This window comes from Seriola aureovittata, chromosome 5 (assembly GCF_021018895.1).
Source record: "Seriola aureovittata isolate HTS-2021-v1 ecotype China chromosome 5, ASM2101889v1, whole genome shotgun sequence".
Classification (NCBI taxonomy): domain Eukaryota; kingdom Metazoa; phylum Chordata; class Actinopteri; order Carangiformes; family Carangidae; genus Seriola; species Seriola aureovittata.
In genome coordinates, this window is record NC_079368.1 from 19,894,749 (window position 1) to 19,913,086 (window position 18,338).

Consider the following 18,338-nt stretch of genomic DNA (forward strand, 5'->3'; position numbering starts at 1 on the left):
TGAGGCTGAAACAGAGAGGAGTGGGCCACCCCTCCCTTGATGAAATGCCACTGATTTTCTCATTCCCCAAATTAAATTTTTGTGTCGCATTTGACCACTTGCAGGAAATTCACACTAGGATATAACTCATCAAAACCGGAGGGCTGAATGTAAAACTCTCACAGCGCTCTGTCAGAAGAAAGTTGGACAGTGTTCGGAAAGTTCTGTGAAAAAAACATTTCTCAGCAACAGCTGCGTCCTCGCCGGCTGCTCGAGCAAAGGGCTCAAGCATGAGGGGAGTACAGTCAAGCGACACATACTGTAATGTTCATATACCCTCAAAACTGAAAGAAAAACTGCCATCTGCAAAACTGCTGCTTCACACAATGGCTCCAGCTTTGCTTGCCCCGAGCCTTGTTATGATTCCCTCTTAAAAAAGAAAAAAAGATGAGGCATCACTCTGTTGAAATAATCATGTCTGTTAAGAATAAACAGGAAACAGAGCAGAGAGCTTTTGATCTTGTGCTGCAGTGTCTTTTTCTTTTTTCTTCTTTTTTTTCCTTTTTTTGTATTAGCAGGGCAGGTCACATCACTCCCTCCCCTCGTCCCGAGACCTTTATTTATTCAAGTCAGACCTCATCTTCCCTGGACCCTGTAATCACACAGGACCTCTGAGAGAGAAAGAAGACACAGGGGAGGTAGTGTGTGTGTGTGTGTGTGTGTGTGTGTGTGTGTGTGTGTGTGTGTGTTGGGACAGGGTGGAGTGGGGGGGTCTATAATGGTTGCACACAATCCCCTGCAACAGCACTGACAGAGCTTCAGCCCAAACCAAACCACATATAATTTACATTCCTCAGATGCCAGCTAACCTGAGCACAAACAGGACGATCGAAAACAGGTGTGTTTAGCGACATCCCTTCTCTGCTTTTTTTTTTTTGTTTGTTTCATGGTTCACCTTTCCTTTAGGTGCTGTCTGGCTCTCATGTGAGCTTAAGGTGGCTTTATGTCCAGGACCAAGGCCTTGTGTGTGTGCATGAATCTAAATGTTATCGTTGGAACAGCATGAAACGCAGAAACCGTCCTACGAGAGCGCGGACAGGAGGCGAGCCTGAAGCCGTACTGGCCGCACAGCTTACATAATGCTGCCGCAAATTGATTACTGCTTTTGAGAAGCCGGGCCCATTGTGAGGAGAGGAGTTGGGGAATTGACAGACATGTGCACTTAAACACACACACACGCACGCACACACACACACACACACACACACACACACACACACACACACACACACACGTAAGCTCACACATTCAGTGGGCGATATCTGCAGCACAGTGATGAGTGGGTGAGAATGGCATCACCACAATGACACTGGCCCCACCACTGAGGGAACAAAGGAGCCTGTGTGCATGTTTATATATGTGTGTGTGTGCGTGTATGTGTGTGTGCGTTTGTGTGCGTGTGTGTCCTCCCTTCCCTCCACATCGAATTCATCTTAAAATGCTGCGGCTGCTCTACTGATGAAAATTGCTCCCTTTGGTTCTTACTGTAACTGCATCTGGGGGGAAGTATGAGTATGAAAGGGGAGAGGGAGGAAAAAAAAAGAGAGAGAGAGAGCTGGAATGATGTGGGCAGGAGCGCAGATTAATGCATGTTTTGTCACTGCTTATGTTTATCGGGGCATCTGACAGTGCGAGTTGACTGACGGATCATTTTACCATCCATTTACAGGCTAAACAAAGAGGAAGAGAGAGAGCTTTAAACACCCCCATGCAAAGCTCGCGCGGCCATTAGCGACAGTGCACCATCATGTCTCATATCACAAGCCATAGATCCTTCAGTTATCAAAGGCTGCGTGCAATGAGGAACCCATATGCGGATGTGTTAGCAAGACATGTTTTTTCTGTTTCTGAAGACCTGCACCGGTTGTTTGTTTGCTGGTAAAGAGGGCCCCGGCACGCAGCTGCGCCACAGAGCTCCTCTGGAATGAGATGCCTACCTTCAAAACTCGGACACCTGGCAATAGAGACGCTAACTTTGTGCTTGCTGTTAATTTTTCACAAACCTGGGCTTTGTCGGCCGCGTCTATAACATAGGAAATGTGAAATAAGCCAAGTGTTCACTTCATTGGCGCTATGCACAAGAAGGAGAAAATTAGAGGCTGGGTTAACAATCTGCGGGATCATAAAAACAGTCTTTGTCCCACCCTGACTCACTCTGTGTTTGCCTCTCTGTTTTCCACTCTTCTGTCTTCTGGGCTTAATTTTGCCTCCCCTGCCATCACTCTTGTCTTTCACAATCCTTCCTGCAATCTCAATGCTCTGCTCTAATTTGCAGTTTGGTTTTAATTGAAGATGGATCGATCCCAGGCGCGCTAATTGTGCACCTTGGAAGGCTCTGAACCGAACACCCACAGCCCAGCTCGGCTTCTCTATCTCGGCTCCCTCCCTCCCTCCCTCCCTCCCTGCCTCCCTCCCTCACTTACAGCCCCTGCTTTCTCTTGGCTGCAAAACTCTTGTTTACTCTAGTGTCAGAGTTGGTTTAGAGCAGGTTTCAGAGGCATGTGTTGAGTATGCGGGAGATTTCCCTTCTATTTGTTTAACCCCCGTAACCCCTCTCTTCTTATTGTTTGTAGAGGTGTGTGATTGTGTGGACATGTGTGCGTATGTGTGAAACTGTGAGAAACACGGACGGCGTTAAGAGTTGAAGAAGCTTTTAATCTTGTTTGGAAATATGGCCTCTCTTTTTGGCAGATGTTGAGCATGACTTGGAGAAACCGTGCGGAGGTGCCAGGGGGAGGTAATTGAACACGACACCCCATCCGCCCTCATGTCAGGTTGGCTGGCAGGTCCCTGATGTCGACATTTCGCCAGTGGCTTTTTCCCCCAGGGTTTCGGCGAGTCCCTGAACATCCTATACGTCACTGTTAGAGTCTGCAGCCCATCAGTCACTCCCTGAACGTCTGCCAAGCAAAACTCAGAATCATCCCACCTCGCTCCATCCTCGTCCGCTCACAGAGCCAAAGCTACTCTTGTTCCGCCTGTGCTGTGTTTTTTCGTCAGATATCATCCCGGTCACCATGAGAAATCCTACCAAGGTGGATGTTTTATCTGCTTCGGTGTGTTTCCTGATTGATTTTTCAAACTCCACCGAGACCTGACACTTAAATTTAGGGCCAGAGAGCAGCTTGTGGCAACAAAAAAAAAAAAAGAAGCCTTTTATGCTTTCCATTTTTGTGACGAGCAACTTCAAACAGAGGGGTTTTTTTGGCAGCGTGTTAAGCCCACCACTGGCTCCAGAAGATTAGACTCTTTCCATTACAGAGCTAAATAATAGGGGCCACACTAGAATGAGATGGGGCCATGTTTTATAGGTGCTACCCAGCAACTTTGGCAGGGAGTCTTGTGGGTCTGTGGCTACTGTGGTAGTGAACTCAGGAGGTGGTGCAGTGGAGGGTTCTCGCAGGAAGAATGGTGGCGATAGAGGCTATTTTGGGACTGAATGAGGTCTTGGTTTATGGCCTGGTTATCTGGGGCTATAACCTATGACAAACGCATGACTAAAACTAAAAGGAGGAGTGTAAAATCCCATTGAGAAGTCATTGTCCGTAGATTTAACTAGTTAGCGGCGTCTGTTCTCATCACATTGGTAACCTTTTTTTTGTGCACTTTCATCTACCTTCTCGCTCGCATGAGGGCACTTTAAAAAACAAAACAAAACAATCTTATGGGAGAGGGGAGATCAGAGGAGCGGGCAAAGGTGTGGTCCATTAACTGCCATCTGCCCCCCCCCCCCTCCCCTCTCTGAGAAGTCACTGACTTCTCCTCGGCAATATCCAACTTCATTAAAAGAGCCTCGCTGAATCTCTGACTATCTGTAAAACCTGGATAATAAATGCGAAGCAGTCTTCCTGCAATCCTCTGAAGTCTGATGTGGTTTTGATGTGGAAATGGATGCTGTTGGGGGGAAAAGGGGAACCAGACTTGTGTTGCAGCCAGCTGTGCCCCCCCCCACCCCCACCCCCACCCCCACCTCAGAAAAGAACTCTGTAACCCACTACATCTGGCCCGGTTTGGCCTGGCCCTGGCCTCTGCTCTTACTACACTGACATTAATGAGCACCACAACAGTAATGGCTACCAGGTCACTGTAGGGGAAATATACTGTGGCAGATTGTGTATTAATAATCTGCCATGTCTGTCATCTTTGGAAGGGCTCTGGAACTTGTATATATTTAGTTTGCAGCTTGGTGTTTGCAGCGTTTGGCCTTTTTTTCTTGCCCAATACTGTACATGCATGTTTTTCATCATAAACTTTTACTCTGTGTCATTTTATAATAGTGGAAATATTGCTCATGCGCTAAGCCTGTTTTGCTGTCCCCACAGCTCCAAGCATATAATAAAGATGGAAGGAAGGTCTTTATGTCAGCCCTCTGTGAGGAAGCAGTCGTCTGTAATTATCACTGCTTTTCATCCCTCGTAGCAAACACAACAAATAAGTGCTCTTGTGTGACCTGGCAACATTTATTTGTAAGCTTGTTTGTTTGTGTTCTTGCGATCACATGACCAGAGCCCCTTAACCCCCCCCCACCGCCGCTTCCCCAAACCCTCCTTTCTCGGAGCATCAAGTGCATTTGAAGTTGCAATATGGAAGTCATTAGCCACAAATCCCAACAAATATAATAACAGGGCGATTAGCTCTCTCCTCTGCTGTTTTTCTTTTTCCTCTCTCTCCCTCTCTCTCTCCCTCTCTCTCTCCCTCTCTCTCTCCCTCTCTCTCTCTTGTTGCCGGGGTGGTGCAGTATTCTGTGAGCGCAGGGCTTGGTCAAGGGCGAGTCCTCCTCTTTCCTTTCCCGGACTTTTTCTATTTGTAGATCTGCATGTATTTTATAAGAGGCTTCCCCCCCTCCTTCTCTCACTCTTTCATGCGGTGGTGGTTCTGTTTCCCATCACGGCCTATGATGAAACCACACGAAAGCCCAGGCCCATGTGACGAATGCGCAACAGTTGCTTGGTGACAAGGATAAAGGGGTGTTAGGTGGGGGCTCGGGCGTGTTCAGAGGGGAGCGGGTCTGAAGTGATGATGGTCCAATCGGCAGATGAGCTCTTCATTTCTCCCATGACAAGGATAAAATGCCCATAGCCACACGTTCCGATGTAAAATTGGCCTTTGCTCCTTAGTGTAATAGATGTGTGGCCGTCCGCAGGGCTCTTAAATGGTCCATTCATCTTTACGATGGCCTCACTTATCTCTGAGTCCTTGCAGATCTGCTACTTCCCATTCCCACCACAAGCAAATGGTGCCTAAAAACCACATAGAGCAAACCCCCCCCATCTCCCTCCCGGTGGCAAAACGCTGCCATATTTACCATCTCATCCTGGAAAGCTAACTTGGCTGCAGCACGGCGGGATGGCTGCCAGCAGCAGCAGCTCGTTCCAAGCGGACCATGTGCAGGCAAGCTCTGCTTCATCCTGAGACTCCAGAGTAAAGTTTCCTGAAGGAGGAGAGGAGACATTTACAAAGTCATTTGGCTCTTTCTTTTTGATACAGTGCGGTGAGCAGCGCTGCATGCAGCCAAGTTCAGTCATTTTAATACCCGCTCTTTTTGAGGAGGAGATATTTGAAGGACGTGAGCTCATTTGGGATGCAGTCGGCTGCCCTGTCCCTGCCTGATGTTATCCTCTCTGACTGGGGCAGCAGCAGTCGTGATTGCTTTTGGGGAGCAGTGACTCATGATTGCGCTTGTGCTGCTGCCAAACTCTCAATAGCAATGTTTCCTTCTCTTTCTGTCTGTATCCGTGGCTGCTGGCCTCCAGAAAAATTCATCATATGACTCCCATCTTCACAAATTGGTATATATCATATGATACAATGCATATCCAAATACCATCATTCAGGGCGGTTGGCTCTAATGTTGGTATCAGAACACCCCCTGCTGCCGCGGATGATCCGAGTCCTTCACACGTGCAACAATTCAGACTGTCCAAATGTGCATTATTTTACACACATCGCCCGTCCTCTGGGTGTCAGCCAGCCGATAACTTCTTCCCTTCCACCCCTCTCATTGCTCCCTCATGTTAGGCTGGCAAGGGCACGACCCCTGTTGTAACACCATTAAGCTGTTTTTATATTTTTATGGAGTCGTGTTCTGCCTCAGCCCCTCTCAGGTGGATTTACGATCCGGTGGCTGATATCCTCGCATGCAGAGGCAGTATTAATTTGCTAAGAGAGAGGAGAGCCATTTACAGACAATAGAGTGGCTTCATAATTGCAGTCACCGGACACCCTGCGTCTCCCTTCGCTGCTGTTGAGCTCCTGTCAGCCAGACGATGGATGTGCTGATAAGCCTGAGTGAACAAAACGGCCGAAACAACTTTAATTAAACGCAACTTTTGGCTGACAGACCGAGAACAGTCTGTGATTTACGCTAAAATTAAGTGTTAGTGCTGCTTTTGTGGTGGATGCGCAAGGATGGAATGCGTGTTTGCGTGTAAATGGTGCATGTAAGAAAGTACGTGAAGCTTTAGGTCCCACAATTCTACATTTATTCACTTCCAACATAGGGTTAGGGTTAGTTTATTGACATGTTTTTTAGTGTTTTTGTTTTAAATTATTGTGAATTATTGATTTATTGATGTTTCCCAGCTCCACTAGACCTGTGGAATGACCTCCAGAGGTTGCCATGTAAGGATGGACCCTGGCAACAGACTACAGGAGTTGCATTACAAGGCAGAGAGGCAAAGAGATCCCCAGAGACATGTTTGTTTGTGTGTGAGTTGAAAGGGGATGACAGAAGAGGCAAAAGCAGCAGAGGAGGAAAGAGTAAAGGAAGGTGAAAGAGATGATAAGAGAGAGGAAGAGAGAGAGAGGAAGTTGGGAAACCTTGAACTGGAAAGAAAACGAGGAAGAGGCTTGTAGCACAGCTGGCTCACCAAGGGGTATAATGACTGTTGTATTGCAATGCATTAGCTCATACTCAGCCCAGACAGCTTGACTTGATGAAAGGGGCCGGTCATTGGCTAACCGCGTACATAGCAACAAGACCCCATGGAGACGAGCCAAACAAGCGAGTATTGTTTTTTTTCTTATTAACGTTTGATTGACAGGCGTGATGGGGAAATTGTTGTAGTAGTTCCATGTGCTGTTGCTTGACATTTTTAATCGCAGTTGAATTTGTTATGTGTAAATCTTTTAAGAATGAAACAATATATATGTATGTATGTATATATATATATATATATATGTATATATATATATATGTGTCAGAACTTCAAGCTGCGGCCTTGTGGCATCTTTTGCAAGTTAATATCATATGTAGCGAGTGAAAAGCCTGTCTTTATCCCCACTGGTTACACTGAAGGGGTGTCCTGCTTTGTCAACATTTATGGCAATTATGAGTAATAAGCAATGAGTAATCATAACAGTCACATCATAAATTTATATTTTCCTTTGTAATACCATCAAAAGAAGAATTCAGTGGAAGCGGGTAAGAAATCTCCTGACAGGATTCCCCTGAGGCTCAGTGCGATGAGCACTGATGGCTCATCACACTCCCATCAGCCATTGTTTATTTGAATTCCCTCTTTCGGGGAAGAAAAGCCTTTCACCAACCATTGTTTTGCCTTGGGAACCCGGCTCTCTCTCTTTCTCACTCCCTCGCTCTTTGACTCGGCCATATGGTTGTCATACACTTCCTGGAAATTCAAGCCATGTTTGGTGTTTTTTTTTTTTTTTTTTTGCTGCATATCTGTGGGGCCTTTTTTTTTTTTCTTTCTGTGCTCATGTGTCGACATTAATTGAAACAATACTGTGATTGATCTTCCTCTAACACTTAACACTTTTTGGCCAGAGCTTGAAATGAATTGTGCCTGGGCAAAGAATACAGTTATTCCAAACATATCGTCTATGATCATTCCAAACACATTAAAACATTTTAATAGCACAAGAGCATTTCACAGAATCCAGATTCTCAATAAAGCGGGTCACATATGTGGCTGCTTTTTACACGCCTGTGTAAAAGCTCTGGCCAAGCTTTTGATTTCCATCTTAACAGACGTCTAATCCCTTATAGCAAGCACCAGATTTTGATTTTGTTTCATTTTTCTCACTCTCTCCGTTTCATTCTCCCTGTTTCCAGAGTGTTACACTGCCAACGGAGAAGACTACAGGGGCTTCCAGAACCAGACCAGCCTGCATGGAGGTAAACCCTGTCTCTTCTGGAATGAGACCTTCCAGCACCCTTACAACACACTCAAATACCCCAACGGAGAGGGCGGTTTGGGCAGCCACAACTACTGCAGGTCAGTCCCTATACTTGATCCGGAAGTTTACTGATATGTGAAGGTTTTACTTATTAAAAATGTGTTTGTTTGTTGAGTTTTAATGTCAAATAATATGGTTGTGACCCACAGGTTATTATAGCAGTTCATGGGATTGAGTATTGAGTGGCAGGGTGGGGCGATAGGTCACAGGTTAAAGGTTCTGAATGAGAAATAGTCCAGCACATAACTCCCCCATAAAATGGCGTTTTGTAATTTTATTTCCCAATATGTCAAACTTTTCCTTTAAGATATCTTGTCTTGGGAACCTCTGCTACAAAACCAGAAATGTAATATATGACATATATATCCCTATATGAAGAGTGATGTTTCCATATATGTCACATATAAGGGGATATATTATTATTATCACATAAATACGAAGATATACATTTATAACATATATGAAATACCCATAGTAGAATTTGTATATATAAATATTTAAAAAAAAATCTATATGATGAATCTTTATATGGTATAATATGTTGCCACCATATATGTTTGTATTCAGTTTATATATATATATACAAGTTTATTAAAACAAACTATACAAAAATCTATATGCTTTTATATGTTATATATTTATGTAACATATGTCTACAATATAAGCATACATACATAAACATACATATTTTTATGGGCTAGATGTATATGCCAAAATATGAAATTGTTTCAATTTCTAACAGGTTTCATATTTAATTTTTACATATGTTTTATTATATATACATATATTACATTTGCATATGGGCGGAAAGCCTGTGAATATCAAACACTGCATAAAACGACTCATCAGCAGCAGTCCGCCGTCTTTTCAAGAGAACATTTCATGTCTAATACGTTTTGTTTAAAGTCTTTGTTATACAGCTGTAAACAGCTGTTTTGTAGACACAACATACAGCGGAGCATGTGGAGCTCAACGGAGGAGGGAGTGACGGAGACCAAAGAAAACATTTTGCCCAGTTGGAAGTTTTCAGAAAGTTAAGAGTTAGTTTGTATTAATACGTAAAAGGCAGCAACAGATCGCTTTTCCCCAGAGGTCGCACTCATCAGCATTTTACACATAAGTGTATTTATTATTAATTGATTCATATGTGGTGGTATGATTCCCGTAAGACCGTCCTGCTGGTCCCTGTCCATTTCCATGTGTTTTACAGGCGCTGCGTACAGAGCTAAGGGTAAGAGTTCACTCAGAGAGCTCAGCATTTCAAGTAAGCTTCAGCTCCAGCTGCCTGGAAGAAATAACAATTGTTCCCTCTTGTTTTTTTTATTTATTGTGAGGCAATCTTCTTTTGTGGTAGAGATTCAGCTGATTTATCACAAAACCCCAAGCAGCAGCTCACAGTTGCACGGTTGCCAAATGCTATCTTGTAATATAATGATAATTTATGTTATTAATGTAAAACTGCTTTGAGTAGCATCTTTAAAATCCATCTTTCTAAGATACTGATGTTTGACAGTGTGTTGAACTTCCTCGACAAAGCATTTGACTTTCTGAATAATTTAGAACCAGGTCGTTGTCGTTTAGAGCACAGGGGACCTGCTGAGACACCCGCCTCTGAATGTTTTATTGGTGGTAGCCAAACAGAGCGTTTAGCCTAGTCATCACAAGGACGCAAACACGCTTGGCGAGTTTGTGTAAGCAAATCTCCATCCCTCATCCCTGGAATGTGAAGGGACGCAGTGGCTTCGGGTGTCTAGAAAAACCCTTTCTGTCCGTTCGTCACACTCCAAAACACGACTGTCAGCGTTGTATGCACGACTGTCAAACTTGTGTATTTGCAGGGGAGCCGCACTCTTTCGTGAGTCAGTTCAGATTCACCAAGACGTCCAGAACAGTGGCTTGGCCCGGATTGCCAAACCCCTAAGAAACAGAACCCCCCCCCCAGCCCAAAGCCTCTGAAACATTTCTCTAAGTCATGGTTGTAAACTCATAACACAGCAATGCTTTGAAGTGGCACTGTACAGATTTGTTTTTACTTGAGCTGGATGGGAATTGAGGAGATTTATGAGCAGGATACATACAGAGGATTGAGGGAGGCTTTCCCTGCACATTAGGAGCGTATTGTATCCAACAAGCGATTCAGAATGGACATCTTCATTGTTTGGATTTGGCTGTTTTTTTGGCCACCAATGCAGTTCGCAGCTACTCCGACTCACTGACAGCTCGTAGCTTTGTTTCTCTCCTGACAGAGGGATTTCTGTCACACAGGGCCGTAGCTGCAGCCACTCTCTCTCTCTCTCTCTCTCAGACAACCCACCCTCCTTGTAAATCATCGCTCATCTGCGGCGCTATTGGGACCGAAAGTGGCCACTTCATTGTGAAAAGATGAGGGTTGGCATTTATGGCATGTCTGCACTAAGGTCAAGTATTTGTGCGTGTGTCCGTCACGTGTGTGTGTGTGTGTTTGTGTGTTGCTGTGTGCACATGTTAGCATGTATGTGCCGGCAGAGGAGAGGGTTACCCCACTGCAGAGAAAGATGTGTAATGTTTGAGTTCTTTGCTCACAGGAAGTTGGCTTGTGAAATGTTTTTTTTTTTCCAGCCATGTGGGGAACTGTTTTGAACGTTGTTGCTCAATTTGGATTGCAAATCTCCTGTTTTACATGAATTTACATTTTGCAATTCAAATTCTGCTTCCAGTATTTCTTTAACCCCCTTTAACCTTCAAACTCTTTCTCATCTCCTGTTTGTCTTTTCAGCTGAGGCTTATATTTTTGCAGACATTTCTGTCCAGAATTGTCAGGTGATCATCGCTGGTGGTAATTCTTAGACAAAAAGGGAGGGTAGCAGAATGAAATCGAGAAGGAGGGGAGGAGAGCCAGGGCAGCGTTTGGCACGTCTGAACCTGAGGGCCAGTATGTGGTTCTATGAGATGGGAGCTGAGGTCGAGGCACAGGTGGATAATGCGAAGCCATGGAGTCACCACATGCTTAACTTTAAAACACGGCTCTGAGCACGTATCAGATGTTGAGAAGAAGAGGATTACGAACTCACTTCTCGTCCCATCACTGGCTCTTTTTTTTTTTTTTTTTTTCTCCTCCCCGGTGGTGATTTAGTCGAGAGGTCATCACAGTGGTGCCGGAGAAAGAGCCCTAACAGCCCCCACATTTCATCTTTATAGCCTGCTATAAAATACCCCAGCAAAAACAGGGAGAACTGGGCAGAGGGAAATGTCACATTATTCCCCTGCAAAAGAAAAAGGAGCACAAAGCCTCAGGAAAAGGACAAGAGCTCTCGTGTCTAAGCTGAGACTTAGCGAGACTCATTTCAGCAGTGAATATCACATTACCAATCGTCTGCGTGGTTTGGTTCGGAATTCGGAAGTAGAAGTAAATAATCTGCTCTTCAGTCTGGTATTGAGCTCGGACCTCACTTTGCTCTTTTACATTTAAACGTAATGCGTTTTTTTTTTTTTTTTTTCCAGTTCTGAAGTACTTCTTTGACCTTTTCTTAACACTTCATGACTTTCATAAGAACAACATCCCACTAATAGAAGTTCTGATTTATATTTAGTTTATTGTTCCTTCTCATCTACTGTTCCTGGGCTCCTATTGGACTCCCTCCATGGATGCATTAGTATTAGATTGTGACGAGCGTGACAGTTCGGTGGGTGGTTGAATAGCTCTGCCAGCCATTTCCTGTCTATTTATATGCAGGTGTGTGTGTGTGTGTGTGTGTGTGTATTGTAGAATTTATGAGTGTCCACTATGGCTTCTAATGCTTTTCCCTAACATAGATGAGATAATGGAAATGCCAGAGTGAATAGTGTGTTCTCCAAGTTGATTGTAATTGAACCTCCACGATGTCAGGTGCAAATCTGAGGTCAGGCAAACTGCAAGCCAAGTTATCCGCCATTTGTATGACTAGATTACGACCCCCCCCCCCAGCGCTGCTTTGTTAAATTGAGGAAGTTAATAGAAGTGTCCCGTGAGAAGACGTACTGTGTGGTGCTAAAGCATCGGCCATCAACATCATAGTAATCTCAGAATCGACATAGGAACCTGTGTCATGAAATAAAATGTGCCCCCGTATATGTTCGAAGGGCTCGTTCACCCAAATTATAAACAAACATGTTTCTGAACTTGGTTTTTAGCCGCGCACATAGTTTTGGTTTTATTTGCCCATTGTGAATTCAGTCAGCAGCTGGTTCTGGATTTATTTCTTCCCATTGTGTTTATGTTATAACTCGCCACGTTTAATCATTTCAGCTTTATTTCTGAGAAATCGTGGGTCAAAGCACAACAATACCCATGAGCCACAACAACTGTTGCTATGGGACAGAAGCCAGTAAGAGGCTGTGACAAATTTAAAAATGCTTTGTCACTGAATTTGTGTACAGTCATTTGCACCATAGTTGCTAAATTAGTAATAACTTGCAGATTGTGTTGTCTTTAGCTTCATTAGCTCTGCACATCACTGATTCCTCGTGACTCATATTTAACTTCTACCTCTAAGCTTTTATTTCCACAGGTTCGTACCTGTCACTCTTTCTCAAACGGCCAGATACTTTCTGATGCATCAGTTAATCTTCTTCTGATTTAAGTGGGAGAGTCTCCGTTCCAAGCCGCGGACTCGCTGCGCTCCAGCCGTTGAGTCATGAAACGCTGCCCGGAGGAGGCGCAGGCATCTGGAATGACTCCTCCCATTTTGTTTGTGGTGCTCAAAAAAAAAACATCAATATTGTCTTATCTTTCCATAAACAGTGCCATGGTAACTGTGGATAATCCTCAAGCCTCAGTGTCAAAGTTTTCATTGGAACTACTTTCTGCTGAAGAAATGGTTTCACAGAAAACTGTCTGCTCTGTAAATTACCCAAAGTAACAGGGGTTGTTTTTCTGGAAACACTGTATAATAATTTCTCAATGCTGGGAGAGCTACAAATAAAATGTCCACTGTGATGTGGTGCAGGCAGAAACAGATTTGTTAAATCTTGGGCAAATAAAACCAAAATTATATAAATGGCTGGATTGCAACGGATGTAGGTAAGAAAGAGTTCCTTTGTAATTTAGGTGAATTGCTCCTTTGAAGACATTAGTGAAGGAGCAGCGTGGTGTGTTTATCAGCCACACATGACACAGGAACATCATGACCTCGTATTTAGCGCAAGTGGACCGTGAGAGAACGACAATAGACAGTAGACTATACATGTCGGCCCACACCAACAAGCCCCTCGTCTTCAATACATGCATTCATGCAGCGCAGCAGCAGGCAGCAGTTTGCATGCTAAATCATCCAAGTCAATTAAAGAGTCTTCTCTCAGGCAGTAAATTGCCAGACTCTGATCTGCTGTTGACCTCAAATCCCAATCCAGACAAGCCGCTCACCACCACTGTCCAATCAGCATTTCTCCTCTCTCCACTTCTGTAAAGTGAGGGAAGTTTAGCTTTCATCTTTTCTTTTTTTTCTCCTTACATGTCTACCAGTTTAACCAAACGAAAGTCAGTCTACAATCAGTCTACAAGTTTAACTTGTTAAAAACAACTGGAAACATGTTGTTCCTAGCGTTTGCTCACATAGTTTGATGTAAAGAATTTTGCGATTTTTAAAAAGAAATTTTTATATGTATTTTCACAGCGCCAGCGCATTTCAAAGATCATCATAAATTTTCTGATTAAGTTACGTGGAAAAAGGTTATTAAAGGGAAACCTTTTGAACAGCAGCCAGCCAAGAACAGCTGTTTTTTCTCTGTGTTCAGATGTGAGCCTTCGAATGCAGAACCTGGAGAGCCCAAGAGGCAAAACCCAATGTGGCTGTAATTGGCTCTGTACCAGAGTGTGTGGCTCACTCCGAGCAAAATGAGTCAATCAGCGTAATTGTGCCAATTAAGTGTCCAAACATCTTCTGTGATCTACCTCTGGGTATGGGAGTGTTTCAACAAGCTCCTCTACTCAGAGCCAAGCGGGCCATCTCTGACGCACATAGATGTGAATGCAGCCCCCCCCCCTCCAAAACATCTGAACACACACACACACATCCATATATTTATATATGTATATGTGTGTGTGTGTGTGTACACAAATATTTATATATATATATATGTATATATATATATATATTCAAACACGTACACTGGCAGCAACATTTATCAGAGTGTCTCCACAAGGACCGAAGTCTTTCTCCGTGCTGCCAAGTTAAACGAATGGATTTCCGTTCATCAAGGTTTGCTCTTATCTGCACTGTGGCACATCGGCTAATCTGACACTGTCTGCTTTCCAACTTCTGATCCATCCTCCCTCCCCTCACACACACACACACACACACACACACACACACACACACACACACACACACACACACACGCATATACACACACACGTATACACACAGGCACCTGGGGCAGGATTGATGATGTTTCTCTGTCATGTGGGCTGGCCTGTTCACTTTAGCCTTGTGGATGATGTTCCCATGCTTCTGCTTAAAGGGTGTGTGCAGGTGTGGGCGAGATAAAGAGAAAGACACGTGGGGGTGGGGGGGGGTGGGGGGGTGAAGAAACACAACTTGGGGACTGGGGTTTGGGAGAAAGCTCAGAGGGGCTCACCACATCTTTTACTAATCAAGGATACCAGCGGGTCAGACATGGGTTGGGTGGCCTGCCGATGGTGATGGTTGTAATTCATGTCTGCCTCCTTCGGGGGTGATTAAGAAACTGCAGTAAATTACATAAGTGGCCTTAGATGAGTTCTTGGGAGTCTTATTTCAAATGGGGCTATTAGACGTTGACAGGCATGAAAGAGAGAAGGTGAGAGAGACACATAGGAAGGGTATATAATCCAATGTTTTGGTGGCTGGACCCAGTTTTTAGCTCTTTTCAGCCATTTCAGTCGTAGCCTCGGGCTAAACAAACAGGTGTCTGCCTCCAATCTGGGTGGAGTAACAAACAGATCTGGGCTCATGATACGGTGTTGAAATTTACTGGGAAACAAGGCTGGAGTCATGTGAACATGGGAAAATGTCAGGGCTGAGAGAGGTTCGAGGCTGCTTTGATGGCAGAGACGTAAAATGGAGAATAAAGAATAAAGAAAAATGTGACTAGATAAACTCTTTCTTCACACATTCCTTTTGCCGACAGGCTGCAAAGGAAGACAGCAGTAACTGTTTACCAGATATTGAGAGTGAAAAGCTTTAAGGCACTTAAACTTGAGTTCAACCCAGAAAAAAAGTCTTAACAACGACATCTTTGTCAATACCTCATTCTGAGTGTGAAAAGAGAGGAGGAAACTCGGGATAGTGTTTTTGATAGGAGAAGAAAAGAAATGGAAACGCCCTTCACAACTTTGCTCACAAAAGGCGAAACAGGATAGTGCAGTGCCGCGGGGCTATTTCAAGATGCTACAATGAGGTGTGTCAAAAAGGAAGAGAAAAGGTCTCTGGCAATTACAGTCAGCGCTGAAAAAAAAAAATAGCGTTGTCATCTCAGAAGGGTTTTTGAGTCGACGGGCAGCGTATTTTTACAGTTCTCAGTAATCCTGAAATAGAGCTTGAATAACTGAAATAGCACAAAGATGAGCCCCCTCTGTATATTTGCTGCTTTGATTTAATTTATCAGCAGTTTAGAAGTCGTCACAATGGTCACAATTTACAAAGTTGCATGATTACCCCGGAGATATGGAGCCCGCACAAAGCTTTTTAGGTATTTCTATCTTCAACCCCACTCTTCTTCGCTTTTGTAAGTGAAACTGAAAAGCAAAAGCACCGAGGGGCCTGTCGGTCGTATTATGATGGGTTAAAAGTGCCTCGATGAAGTTCAAAAGAGGCTGCTGCCTCAGACAAAAGCTTTGCCCCATCACGCATCCCTTTTTTCAGGTCTGTATCTGGCCTGGAACAAAGAAGCCTCCACCCATTAAAGACCCCTTGGTCTGGCCCTTGACTGACATGCATGGTCAAGCCTATAGAGCGCAGAGGAAGTCGCTAAACCAACAAGCGCCAACGGGGGCTAGAGGGGATGATTGACACAGCCGAGATAATCTGCCTCTGAAACGTTATTGAGTGTTCAGCCCTCTGCAGCGGGGCTTTCAGTTGATAGCCTGTCTTTGTGTTGTTTTTTTTTTTGCCTTCATATCCCCCACCATCACCCCTTCCTCCCTTCTGTACCTCCCTCCACTTTTCTCTACCTTCTCTTTTGTTTTAACCTTCGTCACCTCCCCAACACATGTCTAAAATGATATCCACAATAACTGAGAAACCCAGACCCCAATTTTGTAATCACAAAATTGTTATATCCTGCGTGTGGTTGTGTTGAAAGTGAAAATGAGTGATCACAGCTCCACTGCAATACAAGACCAGTGTTTTTGCTTGTATCCACTCTGGATGTAGTTTTTCAAAAGCTCCATTTTGGCTGCAAAAAAAAAAAAAAAAAAAAAAACAGCTTATTATTTTGGACCAGAAACCAAAATGAAGAGGAAAAAAAAAAAACCCCAACATTATCCCATTTAACCAGCTTAGCCGCTCTAACCTTCACCCCTCTGTGTCTGCAGGAATCCCGACGGGGATGTTCAGCCGTGGTGCTACATTGCTGATCATGAGGACGGGATCTACTGGAGATACTGTGACATCCCTTCATGCCAGAGTAAGGAATTATTGCCACTCCTTTATCATTCTTTCTGTTTCTCTCCCTGCTCTGCCGTTCCATGCCCTCGGGGCCATATCATGGGCACACGGACCAACCATTTTCATTGCTATGCTCATCTGCTCGCCTGCTATGAATAGCTTTTATAGACTGTAGGGCTTGTACACAGCTATTACCATCTAAAAAATGCCTCTAATTGCCTCCCGTCACCCCTCCTCCTGCTATGCCCGGGCCTGCCCTTACTTTAATGCGAGCTGTCAATCACTGCCTCCGTGTGTGTGTGTGTGTTTTTGTATGTGTGTTCATAAGTTTCCCCTTTGGCTTTGTAGCTTGTTTTGACACGCTTCTTGATGCGAGTGATTATATGCGTCTACCTGTTTGTGGATGTATTTGTATGTTTTGTTCTCATGCGGGTGGGAGAGTGTCCCTGTCCGGTAACTCCCGGATGAATGTGTTGTGTGATGGACTGTTTGGTTTGGGAGGTTTTGTGCTCCTGTGTGTCCTGTCTACCAGTTTGACACAGAGCTACAAAGAGCTGCCGGTCTTTAATCCCATTACTTTCACCCCCCCCCCCCACCCCCGCCCCCCCCACCCCACCTTCTCAATCACTCGAAAACAGACGGAGATGGATCGACCAACAACATTTCTGATGCCAAAGATCGCAGGAGGTTCAGACATTGCAATTAGCTGCAACCAATTTTTTTTAAAGTAACTGTCACACATGCTTATATTTCTGAGGTAATTAGATACTTATAACTATTTACTTAAAGGTCACGTATTTTACACTTTCCTGGTGTTTTATCTGAAGTGTTGAAATCTATAAGAAGGTATATATTACTATAATTTTTAAGAACTAAAAACCATGTCAGTGTGGTTTTACATACTTCTCTGGAACAACAGGTGGGCGGGGCTTGGGGGCGTGGCTGAGAGCAGTGACTGCTTTGTTGTGACATCACAAAGGGACAGAAGTCCTGACGGCTGGTTTTAAGGCTCAGTGTCTGAATACAGGCTGTGTGCATTTCTCTGTGGACTGAGGCTTTGATACTTTCACAGTATTAATATAGCAATCAAATCTGCGTCATAATGAAAAAAGACATGAAAATCTCACTTTATACAAACCTTTAATGCTATTTTAACACGTGTGCTTCACTTTGCAAGGCAGATTAGGTCAGTTCATGTTATTGCATACTTTCAGTAACTGAGCACAATCTGAAAGACAAAGACAGCTGCTGAAATGTAGCCAAGCAGAACTCAGACTATTCGGCTTAACTAAAATAAATATTTCCCTTTGCCTCTTCAGCCATGAATTACATTCCCTTCTCTTATGTTATCAACCTCTACTTTTAAAAAGAAATATTTTTCTGAGGTTTCTGAAACACTTATCATTATACCTCACTGTGTCTGACCTTTGCATTCCTTAATACTTTTTGTGCTACAGGAATTTAGATGTAATACTCCACAAGTCTTGAAATTCCTGC

The 18,338-nt window shown here is 44.0% G+C and overlaps 1 protein-coding gene across 2 annotated transcripts in view; it reads left to right on the top strand.

Moving 5' to 3' along the window:
* kremen1 (kringle containing transmembrane protein 1) overlaps positions 1-18,338 on the top strand; it is a 57,684-nt gene that overhangs the window by 13,608 nt on the left and 25,738 nt on the right. For both annotated transcript variants that reach the window (XM_056375367.1, XM_056375369.1), the window contains exons 2-3: positions 8,114-8,276; positions 16,769-16,860. In XM_056375367.1, the coding sequence (XP_056231342.1) occupies positions 8,114-8,276; positions 16,769-16,860 (255 nt within the window). The remainder of the gene's footprint in view (positions 1-8,113; positions 8,277-16,768; positions 16,861-18,338) is intronic.